The 15,379-nt window shown below is 39.3% G+C and overlaps 1 protein-coding gene across 1 annotated transcript in view; it reads left to right on the top strand.

Moving 5' to 3' along the window:
- LOC136877493 (uncharacterized) overlaps window positions 1-15,379 on the top strand; it is a 293,695-nt gene that overhangs the window by 121,653 nt on the left and 156,663 nt on the right. The window contains exon 5 of the mRNA XM_067151591.2: window positions 5,720-5,940. Coding sequence (XP_067007692.2) covers window positions 5,720-5,940 — 221 coding nt within the window. The remainder of the gene's footprint in view (window positions 1-5,719; window positions 5,941-15,379) is intronic.

Below are 15,379 nucleotides of genomic sequence, written 5' to 3'. Positions count from 1 at the left end.
AAGTGATAAAATTAGTAATGTAGGGGAGGAGGTAAGTAATCTAATTGAAAAGCATTGTATGGCAGCTAATGATTAGGGTAGTAGTGTGGAGAAAGAAATTGATAATGTAGGGAGGGAAATTGATGATCAGAGAAATTTTGGGGGTAAGGAATGTGAAGAAATGGAGAAAGATTTGTCGGAGGACCAGCTGTGTGCTAAATTGATGGTGATAACACTGTGGTAATTGATGCTCTTTGGGAAGTTGCAGAAATTGAAAAGGAAGTTTTTTGTGAAGATGATGAAGATTATTGGTGGAGGAGGAGTCTTTGAGCATGACATATCAAGTTTTAGATGTTGATGTAAGTGAGCAGATTTATGTTACGTCGATAATGTGTCAGAGTAGTGATGATTTTGAGATTAATAAAACTTCTGTTAAGAGGGTTGAAAGCAGCAGTGTTGAGGGCATGATTGAGTGGAAAATACGATGAAAGATACGGAAGCGTAGTAATTGTGGGGGAATTTAGTAGTAATGTTGGGGATCTCGAGGTCAATGATAGTAGTGATTTCAGTAAGAGAGAGTATAAATGAAGGAAAATGTGAGAAGAGTTTTGTGAATGTGATTGAGGTGATTGAAGCTGGTATGTTGAATAAGGATAAATGGATGAAAACTGTCGATGCTGTTGGTGAAAGTCTTAATAAAGGGGATGTTAGGTCACATTTTGTGCATAATGAGAATCATAAGAGAGGTTATAAATGTTATGGAAATTCAGGGTTTGAAGATTTTATGAGAAGTAATTGTGTTGGAGAGCTTTTTGGTATTTAGAGAAAGTTTAAGACAAGTGAGAAGGGTAATGTGTGCGAGATAACAGGAAGTCGATTCAGAAGTATGTCTAGTGGAAGATCTGATGCAGAAAGTGATGTGAATGATTGGAATAACGTGTGGAAGAGTATTGATGTAAGATATGAGATTCTTTTCTTCAGAGGAGGGATGTTTTGAATGTGAAAATCATCTCTGTTCTGACTAACTGTCTGTACAAGCTGTGTGTGAAAGAGTGGAAAGAGAGTTTTTGTGTGGGGTTGGCAAACATGGTAGATCTATCCTCTGCAGAGAAGGTACCTCTGAAGGTGATCATCCAGGTGACGAACACCAATGCATTTAAGGCGAGACGGGGAAAAACAGCAGTGGGAAGGGGATAATTTTAAAGTAGGGGAGGAGGTCCTGTTGGGAGAACCTCATCGGTGCATTGCAGATCGAGGGTAGATCTACAAGTGTTTCAGGATCTGTGAGCACCCATACATAAGCAAGATGGGTGAATGTTTATATTGCCAGGTTAATGGTTAGAAGGAGGTAGTTGACACTTATACATACTGTAACTTAAGAGCATTATGTTAGTGTGTCATAATAGTAATGTGTTGTACATATTTTTTATTTTGTCTAGCAAGCCTGAGCCATCAGACATGCTTGGTATATTTGCGATTTGCTAAATTGTCAGCATTCCGATTATCACAAATCAAGGAGAGATATTGTAACTGTACAAGAGTATGGTCCCCAATTTTCGATTAGGAAATGTTTGTATACGACTATCTCCCAATTTTTGATTAGGACATTTTTGTAAAATAATTTGTAATATAAAGTAGTAAATATCATGTGAGTTTTTAAATTAAGATGTAAGAACATAATATTGTGAGAAGAATGTGTAGTTATGGAATATTGCATATGTGCTTCATTATATTTTTTATAAATTTCTGTTTGAGTAAGAGTCTGTAAACATGGCCTAGCAGTAAAGATTGTGCAACCTGGAAAACAGCGACTGTATCGGGAGAGATGGTTGAAGTCGGTTGAAAGTGTTGCAACATGTGGTTTAGAAACCTGGGGGTAAGGCTGGGAAGTGTATGCTGAAGATGGTACAGGATGGTGCAGGATCGCTATTTGCGGATTGGCAACTTGGTTACCAATCTGAAAGCTCCAATTTCAAATGAGGTTGCATTGACCAAGGGACGCTTGAAGATGTGGCAGTGGTAGTATTGTTTCCGGTGGATTTTGGTAGATGCTACGCTACATGGAGCGAGCCTAGATATACATGAGTGTGCGTGCAACGAGAAGCTTACTTATTATGGAGTGCTGGAGGAAGCATATTGTGTGTGCATGCTACAAGTTTATTATTATTACTGTTCACGACTATTGCGGTTGCTGTTCATGAAGATTACCATTATGAAGTTTTTGCTGTATGAGTTCTTTACAGTTGCATTACTGTACCATTATGGAGTCATGGCGAATGCATAACTCGGCAATGAAGTTCCCGATGAGCAGTAGGTGGAAGACACTACATAGTGTTCTTTAGTAAGTCAGACTCTGGATTATTGCTCTCCGAGGAAATGCACACTGTGAGATAATTTATATGTGTAATCTGGAGGTAATATGTTGTTGTGCACAGAACTGATTATGACTCGATGAAACCGTAGGACAAGTGTTTATTACTTTCTTACTCTTTGAATAATACGACATGGTTATCGTTATTTATTAATCCCACAGCAGACATTTTACATTGTGGATGTGGATGTTTTATTAATAGAGTATAGTGAGGTGATGGGATTGGTTTTTTTAAATACTGTTATAACACGTGGTAAATAGATTCCACGGTGTTGATGCTATTGTGCTAATGTATATAAGGTTAGGAAGGGACAGTCTTCTTATCCGTAGGATATAATCAGTTTGAAACATAGCGTTCAGAACTATGGATAGTTGTGGTGTGTTGCTTGTAGATGTTGTTTGTTTATGTTTATATTGGTCTCATCACGTGATGATTATTGTTGGTGTTTGTCATGTTTTATTTTGTTTTGGGAGTAAATTCATGTAGTGAAACATGTGGTAAATCTTTCATTGGTGGAGTAAGGAAAAACCTGGCATGCTACCCAAATTTAATTTCAGGGGTAAACAGTAACAGGTAAGGTTATAATGCAAGTTTGGAGCCTTGCCAGCCTTATGACCGTTACCTTGGGAGAGGGACTTCTTTCATGCAAGTTCATAAAGACTCAGCCATCTCTATCCTGTTTTAAGACAGAGAAGAATTACGAATTTTGGGAAACCCCTGTGGGTGAGGGACGCACATGAAGAATACATCCACGTGTCCCCTGCCTGACGTAACAGGCGACTAAAAGGGCCGGCCAAGGGATGATGGATTTTGAGCCATGAGATTACCTGTGATTAGTACCATTATGCGAGGAACACCATGGCTCGATTTTACTTGTGATTAGTACCACAGTGTGAGGAACACCACGGATCTGGGCATTGCCTGTGATTAGTACCACTATATGAGTGATACCCTGGTTCTACGTTGCCTATGATTAGTACCACTATGTGAGGAACATTACGCCTTTGGGCGGCACCTGTGGTTAATACCACGATGGAAGGAACACTATGGGCCGATTGCAGAAACGGCATTTAGACGATGTCTACGGTTAAACAATACCTAAGTATGGCTGCCGCATTGCAGAGACGTTATTTATCACTTAGACACTGTCTAAAACCGATGTTCAACTGGTCATGCTTAAACACTGTTGAGACCGCTGTTTAACCTCAAATGATAGGAGTGAATCACAATCAGAGGTTATGTACCGTGAAATATGTAATTTGTATCATCATGTTGAGACGATTCCAGGAAGAGAGGTTAGTCCGATGGCCTCTCTGTGGGTCGCCCACTGCTAAATAGCAGCAATTCGTTTGACATGCACGGGGAGATAATCATAAAATAAGGTTTCGCTTTACGAGAAACTTGTTTCTTGAGACTGACAAAGTGACAGTCCGGTAACTGTCAACTTGAATACAATTCTTGGCAATCGATATATTTTATTATATACATGGGGTAATTTCCATGGAACTGAGGTCACTTGAACTACGTACATATCACAATTACGTGTCCCGATCGTCTGAGGGCTGTCACATACATCAACCGGGAGAGATTCACTTATATTTACTGCCAAGTACACACACATAATAGTGAAAACTAAAAAGTAGTTTGTATGGGATTTTTATATTTATAATCGCATAGGTTTTCGGCAACTATCAGATAGGAAAAGGCAAGTGGTGGTGATTATCGTTTAAGGAGGAATGGGGAAGAAGAGTCGTGGCCATAATAACAGCCCTAGTATTTGCCTGATGTAAAAATAGGGAAACTATGGAAAACAATCTTCAAGGCTGCCGATGATGCGGTTCGAACTTACGATCTCCAGAATGCAAGCTACATCTATATGGCCCGTACAACACACTCGGTTACACATTACTATTGCTTCATCTTCTCTTTGTCGAAGCTACTGTACTTATGAGTAAATTACACTCACTGTAACAACGCTATAATGAAAGCTACACTTCCCTGTACGGTGGCGTGTCGCTTTAGTGTCGATAATATTATGATATTTAATTTGCACCGAAAGCGATACTCTTATCTGTGGGCAAGTCATGCTCAACCATATTTGAGTAATGTGTAGGAAGACAAACAGCTGATTGGCGTTCGGCGCGCGCACCGACGAATTTCATTGGTTGCGACAAGCAAAGAGTTGTATGAAAGATACTTCTGTCTCCATTTTCAAATCAAAATTGAAACTTTAAGGGACGTCTAGTTAAACATCGACTGAACATTGTTTATGCAATGGAAGATCGTGAATGATTTAGACGTTGTTTAGGTAGACAATGTCTAAGGCTTAAAACTAGTGATTGTTTCTGCAATCGGCCCTATGAGTCTGCATTACCAATGAGTTGTGCCATTATGTGAGGAACACCATATGTTTGCATTACCTGTGAGTAGTACCACAATGTGAGGAACACCATGAGTCTATTAGCTGTGATTATTACCATTATATGAGGAATACCATGGTTCTACTTTACCAGCTATTAGTACCATTACAAGGGGCCAGTGACCTGGATTTTGGACCCCTTTAGACAGCAAGCAAAATTGATTTAGAATTTTGCTTTGAAATCAGTCCCTTTTACATTTTATACTATTGTTTTAAGTTATTTTATGGGAAAGTGGGGCATTGCGGGTCGGATCCACTGATTGTTTAAAGTTCATAATCATTGTTCATCGTTGTCTTTTTGAATTCTAGTCAGGGGATGAATTTTGGAATTATTTTAACTTTCAATATTGGGAGGTGGATCCGCTGATTATTTTAAATTAATATTCATTCTTCATCATTGTGTTTTGAATTCTGGTCAGTGGATGAATTTTTGAATTTTAATTGTCATTATATTACTTCTCATCTCATACCATTAGGAGTCGATGACCTAATTGTTAGGCCTCTTTAAACAACGAGCATCATCATCATCATCATCATCATCATAATTTAGAAAGGTTCTTATGTACCATATTCTTTCATATTAAAGTAATACAGTAAAAAGAGAAACAAACAGCAGTTTTAGCAATGGTTTTAGAAGTGGTAATCTTAAATAGGCCTCTTAAAACAACAAAACAGCAGTATTTTGTTTTTGAAATTCCTCTAATTTTGAACCCAAATCCTTGTCACTTCTAAATGGATGCAGTAATTATTTTATTGGAATAGCCAGTACAAGAGATGTCCATTCAGAGAGTGGTATTTCAGTATGAGCAGATTATATTTCTCAATCAACACTCTTGTAATATTTTACTTCCAAGTAGTGTAGCAGTAAATTTGGTCATGTGGGTTACTGGTACATATGAAAATAATTTAAAGAAAGATGATACTTACATTTCTTCCTGCTGTGACACAGGTCCTGCTGTCTGTGGCCATTTGGTTCTGCTCAGTGGTCATAATGGGAAGATGTTGCAGAAACTTGCAACACCTGGTGGAGAAGAAACATATTATGCTCCACAAATTCTGGTGCAGATGGATGGTGAACTACTTGTGCTCTTTGGTACTGGAGGTCATGCCTCCCCTGGCGGTCTGTATGTTGTACCGCTACAGCAACTTACTCTTGGCGAACTACTTCAGGTAGAAACTCCTCATTGGTGATTTTCAAATTTCTAAATATTACTCTTGATTTCCTTCTGATTTAATGTTTTAAATGTTTAAAAAAGAAAAGTGGATGCATGTGTGCCAGGTATCTGAATGTCTCAGCCTTAAACACTGTCGCCAGAACAGTTTGTGATGTGTGTTGTTGGATACTGGGGTGAACGCTACTTTCTGATTCTTTCCAAAGGTGTGATTCAGGTTAAGACTCTGGGGTGGCCAGTCTGTTTATTGAACCTTGCTCTCCACAAGCCTTTCCTGCACAGATATTACTTCCTGGTGGAACACAATTGAATTAAAATCTAGCAGGTTCCACCTTTTCAATACAAAATACAATGTTGTTGGATGGTATTTACAACATTATTTTATTACAAAACATGTTTCGGTGTTTCATTTTGACACCATCATCAGCTGTATAGTAAGTGAAAAAAAGCTTGGCGATGTAAACAATGAACAACAACATATTGCTGAACTTGACTCCTTAAAAACTAACTTATGCTACTGGGTTGGTATCGAAGAATCTCCTTTGGTAATCTACCAGGTTCCATCCTTTGTATATGACGTTTCCAGCTTTCCTGATAATTGTGGATGTAGTCAGATCTGTAGGATGTCCAGTGAAGAGATGGAGGGAAAATGCAAGACCGTAACGGGACACATGGCCCAATACTTGGAATGAAGATGACGATGATGAATTACTCTGTAAATAAAATGTAAAGGCAGTTTTGAATTAAAAGTCTGAATTTCGGTAATGGGACCGACATTGTTCTTCGAATTACAAATTACCCATATTTCGAATTAAACAATTTAAATAACATGCAAAACCATACCTCATGTTTCTGGGAACGAGAGCTGCTTCGAATTAAGCAGGATTTTGAATTAACCAATTTCGAATTATTGAGGTTAACTGAATTAACCTTTATCAGTCCTGGTATATTGTAGGGTCATCTCGGTTGATTTTTATTCTTTTTTTCTTGTATGTGCATCTGTGCTGTATAGAAGAGAATGTTTTCTCATAACAATGTAGATTAATGTCAGTTGTTATAGAAAAATCTTAACATCAGTGTAGAATAATACAAATGCTTTTTGAAAGAATGAAGTTCAAATGTGAAAATATGAAGTAACCAACACAGGTTTATCGAACTAGAACACATTTATGTTTTTTGTGCCTATAATATGGTGCAACCTGGTTAGCACACTTTTATGCAACCAAAAAATATGATGCAATGAGGGAAACAGACTAAACAGAAATGAATAAATAATCAAAATCATATAAGAAACATCCTTTAAGTTTTTCCAGTCTGATGAAGCTCAAAATATGGCACTTAGATCTATATAGTGCCAAGCTGAGTGGCTCAGACAGTTGAGGCAATGGCCTTCTCACCCCAACTTGGCAGGTTTGATCCTGGCACACTCCGATGTGAAGGTGCTCAAATACGTCAGCCTCATGTTGGTAGATTTACTGGCATGTAAAATAACTCCTGCAGGACTAAATTCCGGTTCCTTGATATCTCCGAAAACTGTAAAAGTAGTTAGTGGGAAGTAAAGCCAATAACATTATTATTATCACTATAGCGTATCTGTAAAAGAATGACATGTTTCATTCGACAAGAATATCCTCAGAATCTGTCAATAAGGCTTAACTACAAATGCATGGTCCTCAATAATGCAAACAAACACACATGTAAAACAACTAACATTTGCAAAAAGCAAGGTCTAAAAATAGTCTTCAGAACTAACGACATGCTACAAAGACAATTAATTAATGCAACCCAACCAGAAAAAAGGTACCTCTTCTCCAAATCAGGAGTTTATGAACTCAGATTCGAGGACCAAACTGTAATGCTGTATACTGTATATAGACCAAACAAAACACAGTTTCTATGCCAGGTATAAAGGACACAAAAATGCTATTAAATACAATCAGCTTTCAGCCTTCAGAGAACACATATATATGTCAGGTCCCACCATTTCACAGGCATCAACACAGATCTTAAAATTTTACACATTGAAAACAAAAGCAAATCATTAAACAAATGGGAGGCAGTAGAAATACACATCACAAAAAAAAAGAAAAACACTCAAAAATCACACACACCTGAAAAATTTCCCTCCTCTTCACACTACTAAATTTATTCAAATTTTGGTAAAACAACATTTCACTCTTGACACAAAGTATGCCTGAAATGTGGGTTAGATTATGCCTCTCAGTATGTATGTTGATAGGAATGTTTCAGGTACGTGAACTCCTTGGCTATATTAATATACACACAAAATTGATCGGCTGACAGGTTACTGACGAACCAGCATCTTCAGGAAAGCGTTTAATATTTATAATCTTAGGTTATGATCTTCATTTCCGTGTTGACATTTAACTAACAAGATAGAGTTTGAGGGATGTTCCACCATTCAACACGTAAAAATACACTGACTGACAGAGCAAATGCAACACCAAGAAGGAGTGGTCAGAACTTTATGCCAATTGCAGGGTAGACTGACGTCACTGAGGTATGCTCAAATTGTGAAATGCGCCGCTGTGCTGCGCACATAGCGAACGATAAATGGGACACGGCGTTGGCGAATGGCCCACTTCGTACCGTGATTTCTCAGCCGACAGTCATTGTAGAACGTGTTGTCGTGTGCCACAGGACACGTGTATAGCTAAGAATGCCAGGCCGCCGTCAACGGAGGCATTTCCAGCAGACAGACGACTTTACGAGTGGTATGGTTATCGGGCTGAGAAGGGCAGGTTGGTCGCTTCGTCAAATCGCAGCCGATACCCATAGGGATGTGTCCACGGTGCAGCGCCTGTGGCGAAGATGGTTGGCGCAGGGACATGTGGCACGTGCGAGGGGTCCAGGCGCAGCCCGAGTGACGTCAGCACGCGAGGATCGGCGCATCCGCCGCCAAGCGGTGGCAGCCCCGCACGCCACGTCAACCGCCATTCTTCAGCATGTGCAAGACACCCTGGCTGTTCCAATATCGACCAGAACAATTTCCTGTCGATTGGTGCAGGAGGCCTGCACTCCCGGCGTCCGCTCAGAAGACTACCATTGACTCCACAGCATAGACGTGCACGCCTGGCATGGTGCCGGGCCAGAGCGACTTGGATGAGGGAATGGCGGAACGTCGTGTTCTCCGATGAGTCACGCTTCTGTTCTGTCAGTGATAGTCACCGCAGACGAGTGTGGCGTCGGCGTGGAGAAAGGTCAAATCCGGCAGTAACTGTGGAGCGCCCTACCGCTAGACAACGCGGCATCATGGTTTGGGGCGCTATTGCGTATGATTCCACGTCACCTCTAGTGCGTATTCAAGGCACGTTAAATGCCCACCGCTACGTGTGGCATGTGCTGCGGCCGGTGGCACTCCCGTACCTTCAGGGGCTGCCCAATGTTCTGTTTCAGCAGGATAATGCCCGCCCACACACTGCTCGCATCTCCCAACAGGCTCTACGAGGTGTACAGATGCTTCTGTGGCCAGCGTACTCTCCGGATCTCTCACCAATCGAACACGTGTGGGATCTCATTGGACGCCGTTTGCAAACTCTGCCCCAGCCTCGTACGGACGACCAACTGTGGCAAATGGTTGACAGAGAATGGAGAACCATCCCTCAGGACACCATCCGCACTCTTATTGACTCTGTACCTCGACGTTGCAACCGCTCCGGGTTAAAAATTCTTTGCCCGATACCTCCATTTTCTAACTCGTCGTTGGGCAGCCTAGTTTGACGAATGGAGTCGCTCAGCGGATACCTCAAGGTTTACTTATGGCAAGTAGGACGTGTAATCCTACTGTAGAATTCGCTTTACGTGAGTCCAAGAGAATTCCAACTCACGGGTGATACCTATCGTTACTCACGACATAATGATAATCATCGCCGACAACCTAATCAGAGTTTGACCTCGAGAGAAACTAGCCATGGTTAAATAAACACTTAATTGTACGGTACCTTACTTAGCTAGTAGTTAACTTACAATCTAGACAATAATTAAAGAACTCATGACACCAGCAGTTAGAAAAATAACAAAATATTTATTAATAAAATATTAAATAACAAACTTCATATTATGCAACGCATAATTCAAATTAACTGAAAATACGTAATGAAAATGAGTCAGCGCTGGCTCGTATAATAAAATGAAATAATATTCAGTATTTAAATTATTTAAAATGATCAGTTCCTTTGTGAAGTTGAAGTTCACTATTTGCTCATTTACAACAGATCATTGGACACATCTGAGGTCCACCTCGCATTTGAATTATAAGTATAACATCGACACAATTAACTCGTTCCGAAAGTTCACTTTCTTTAGTCGTATTTAAACAATCTCACTTGGATACAATATCCAGCCGCAGTGCATCACAAATAGATTAATAAATTAAGTGTGAATTAATTGGAATATGTTTAAGTAGTTCTGAGTGAATTATAGGAAATCTAAAATAGAACTGAATATATTAAGTTAGGTTTTAATAAAATCCGAAGACATGATTTTGTTGCAACGATCTCGTTGTGCATTGAAACTCCTTACGAACTAAGGCATTCTTTCCTAGTGCCAGTTAAATACGGCTCCTACTCTAGCCTTTCCCTAGCTGAAGTTCGTTAAAGAAATGTATGTTCAAAAACGGAGAATGTTAACCAATCTAGCTATCTATCTACCTTTAGCTTAATCTTTGGCTTTCTCACACATGCCCTAATAGGTTCAATGTCCCTTTTATTAGTTATCTTTCAATAACATTCAACCACAATGCAAGCTACTTTACTTTCTTGCAATTAACATGGAAGCGCTAAGTTGCGAGGTTTGGAAAACATAATCTCATATATATTGGTATCGTAATGCTTCTGGTTAACTACAGCTATTCAAAGTCGTATAATTCTAATGTTCATAACAAGTCATCTACTCTGAAATAGAATTACGTCACGAGCATACATTTATACTAATAAATCCAGTTCGTACCTTGGCTTATGTAGCTCCCGCGGTGTGGGCACTCTTACGCAAATAAATCATATAATTCACTTGTAGTGTGGTATAACTTAACTTGCAGGTACACGAAGGTCCTGCATCGCGTAAAACCTTCTCAAATCACAATACATAACTCGAAACTTTCATCTAATTACCATATTCATATTCTCATAACAACATCAATCTTATGTAAACACCGTAGCCTCCATAAAAATATATCGTGTTTCCCAACTTGACGACTACGATAAAATACCACACAGATTCTTAACAAAATTTACAAGACGCAGATTCTCATAACTTACATACGAAGTTCAATGCCCTTTCTATGAACCAAACAAATGCGTAATTCCATGTCTCTTTCTACACCGCGCACAACCATACGTGACGTCAACTTCAATGAAATCTCTATAATCTCCCAGTATGTCATTTCAATCAGCTGTTTCATATTTCTCTACAAACCTCACGCTTCTTTCAAATGTTCAGGTCGATATAGCATAAACTATTGCTATATTATTAAATCGTAACTTCGAACTTAATTATCTTACACTTTGTTGGTAATCATCACTTGCATTGCTATATTATCGGTCTACAATTGCCATCAGCACATACCTAAGGTACATGTGTAAGCAAACCAAAAATTATGCAATGAAATGTTATGAATGACTTAGCTCGCTCATGGTTGTCCCTGGTCCAGCTGTTCCATTCCCATTGGATGTAGATGGGTCTTCGGTTCGGTCACGGGTTAGACATCTGGAACGTCATCCGCTCCTTCGTTCTGGTAGTACTTTCCGGTTACCCATCGCCTTCCTACGTCATGGCTCGGTCGGATGGTTACCCGTCGCCTTCCTCGTCATTTCCAGGTCGTATGGTAAGATGAATTGTTCCCAGGTCGGTCCATCATTTGAATTTAGCACATCATCTTGATCATCTTCTTGACAGTCTCAATGTTGAAGATAATAATGCAATATACTGCCATTTTAATATTCTTCTCTGACGTCGTTTATCCTTAATTTAATTTATTTTTATTTTTCTTCACAACTCTTCGACGTATCCGCAATTTCTTACGTAACGACTTCAGTACATTTATTTTCGTCACAACTGATTTTGAATTCAGGCGAAGACTTATATTTTATTCTTATTCAATCGTTGTATTCCTTCTTTTCTCTAATGCAATCCTTTGCTTCTCCAAAAGAAATATCCGATGACGGTAATTGCGTCCGCTCTCGATGTCGTGAAAATTCAAGATGAAGATTATTTAATAATAATGTTTTTTCTGTTTTTTTGAAAACAATACTCTAGACCGTCCACTGTCCGTTTTACTCGAATACATGACCATTCCGAGAAGTATATGGCCCTCTGAGACATCATAGCAGGTGACTATTCCTTGCTTGTTTTAGATTACAAGGCCCATACCTTCGGTCGGCGCCATTTTGTAATCTGTCGTGGACGTGCGAACGGGCACATTTATTGTCCCCCGTCACGGACAAAATATATTGGTCACAATATATTTTCCTTTCTTAAACTCGAATCATAAATGTGCCTTCGCTACTTATACATATTCATTGTCCTATTGCGACAGGCTAATCGATTTTAATATATCGACCGTTTTTTATCGCTCCTGATTTAGAAATGTTCTTTGCTACGCTCGACTGTGCTTACGTATTCAGCTTATTCTTTCCTTCAATAAACATAATAAATAGAAATTTCAAATGACTTGCGGATGATAATTTGATATTGGTATGTGTCTTATACATTCTTGGCCCTTTAATCTTCTAGTTCTGTGGTTTCATTAGTCTGATTTTCTTGGTAATAAGGCTTGATGTTACAGGCATTGTGTACATTTCTGTACTTTCCATTCATGCTTGTTAATTCGTATGCATTATTTCCTAGCACACGCTCTACTTTATATGGGCCATTGTATAATGGTAGGAACTTCGCACATACTTTATTCGGTGCATTAGACATTGGTACTGTTTTAATTAATACAAGATCACCTCGTTTGTAAGGTGCATGGAATTTCTTATTTTGCATCCTCTTTAATCGTTTTCGTGACTGTTCCAGTAGTTTTTCTTTTATCATAGTCTCTATTTGCTGTGGATCTGGCTTCCTTTCCATGGGCATTGTAAATATTCTGTCCCAACTCCTTTCCGGATGTATATTCTTGTGAGCTACACTGGGAATCTGTCCGATGGATTGATTAATGGTGTTATTCAAGCTCCTTTCAATAATACTTAATATCTCCACCCATTTCCAATGCTGTTGGTTGCAGTATATTCTGCCAAACTTGGCGATTTCCCTCATGTATCTTTCTACAGGTTTCGCTTCTGGGTGTCGTACTGAACACATCGTATGTCTGATACCTTCATTTTTCATTCGTTGACGGAATATTTCAGACGTAAACTGTGTTCCCCTATCTGTGAGTATTTTTTTTGGCTTACCCATCTCAGGAAAAACCTTTTCCACTAGGGCCCGTATGACTTGCTTAGCATTGGCTCTCTGTATAGCTTGAAGTGAAATGTACTTGGAAAATATGTCAACAACCACTAGTAAGTACCTTTTTCCTCTTCTTGCAGTCGGTAGCTTGCCAAAAATATCTACCGCATATATCTCGTGCGATCTTAATGGAATGATTGGCACTGGTTTATGTCCGCATACATAGTTGTTGTGTTTAACATGCTGGCATATGTCACAAGTTTTAACTAAGTTCCTGACAGATTTTCGTAGTCCCTTCCAAGTGAATTTTTCTTTTAACGTACTGATCACTTTATCTATGCCTGCATGTCCCGTGATATTATGGGTATGCCAAATCAGTTCTTTTTGCAATACTCGTGGTATTATAATCCTTCTTTTCCGGTCAACTCTACTCATAATTTTGATCAGTATTCCATCTACAATCTCATAACTGTTCTGCCATTCAGAATCCGGTTCCTTCTCTGTTAACCTGTCGATGATATATTTTAATTCTTTGTCAGACTCCTGGAATTCCTTTAGGTTTTCGAGCTTTCTCAGTAGTTCTTGCTCTCGAATGTCTAACTCGATTTCTAAGATGTGTTCTTCTTGTTCTGGAGGGTTCCTACTCAGAGCGTCAGCTAAAATGTTTTGTTTACCACTGCAATGCTCTATCTTCAAATCAAATTGCTGTGTGTACAACATCCAGCGCGTTATTCTCTCGCTTACCATGACTGCCTTTAACCCAAAAGTTAATGCTTTATGGTCAGTTCTTATGGTCACTGGGTACCCATAAATGATTCTTCTCCACTGTAGTAACGCGTGGATTATCGCTAAAAGTTCAAGTTCGGTGGTAGTGTAGTGCATTTCTTGTTTCCTTAATTTCCGGCTGGTAAATGCCAGATATGTTCTTTTCTGTTCTTCTTCGTTTTCCTGATACAAGCATGCACCTACACCGATACTCGATGCATCTGCCTGAATTATAAATCTTTTCTCATAGTCTGGATATCCCAGTTTTATGCTCTGTTTCATCATTTCTTTCATCTTATTGAAAGCTTGCTCAACCTCGTCGTTCCACTTCCACTTGTTATTAGCTCTTAATAAATTGTGTAGTGGTGCGGCTGTCTCAGTATATCCCTCACAGTGGTCTGAGAAAAATCCCGTCATTCCTAGGAATTGTCTGACGTGCTTGACCTTTGTCGGCCGAGGAAACTCGCAAATAGCTTTAATCTTGACAGGGTTAGGTCTTATTCCCTCGCCATCGATTAAGTGTCCAACAAAAAGTACTTGACTTTGGCAAAATCTTGACTTCGAGATATTTATTTTGAAACCAGTTTTCTGCAGATTTTTGAGCAACTTTTCTAGGTTAATGCAATGCTCTTCAAAAGTGGAACTTCCAAAAACTATGTCGTCGATATAACAGTTAATAAATTCCTTCACTTCGCTAGTAAGGCTTCTGTCCAATGCTCTCACCAGAACGGCAGAACTATTCTTCAATCCGAATGGAAGACGACAGTAGGCATATGTTTGGTTGTTGAACTTAAATCCGGTTAACAACCGTGACCTTTCCTCGAGAACAATGTGATGGAAAGAGGCCGTGCAGTCCATGGTCGTAAAGTACCTCTGACCACGAAATTTCTTTACTACCTCCTTGATCTTAGGAGCCCTATGGTACTCAGGAATTAGTCTTCCATTGATACTACACGCGTCTAGGCACACTCTCAGTTTCCCGTTGTTTTTCCTTACAATTACAATCGGATTCACATAGGGTGTGGTGGTCTTCAAGATAATTCCATCGTCTAACATTTGCTGGATAATCGTCTTCACTTCGCTGAAGTACTTCTCTGGTACGTCATATATTTTGCCCATGTATGGAGTCCAGTCATTCACTATTATCTTGTACTTGAAGTTCGGTATTTGCCCTGGTTTATCATCGAAAACGTCAATGTATTTATTGATAATTTCGTACAGTACTCTTTTTCCTTCAGATGGTACGTCAGCTTGAGCTAATGCCT

This window comes from Anabrus simplex, chromosome 7, assembly GCF_040414725.1.
Source record: "Anabrus simplex isolate iqAnaSimp1 chromosome 7, ASM4041472v1, whole genome shotgun sequence".
Taxonomy (NCBI): Eukaryota; Metazoa; Arthropoda; class Insecta; order Orthoptera; family Tettigoniidae; genus Anabrus; species Anabrus simplex.
Note: the sequence above shows the minus strand (reverse complement) of the source record. Positions and strands in the feature narration are given on the sequence as shown.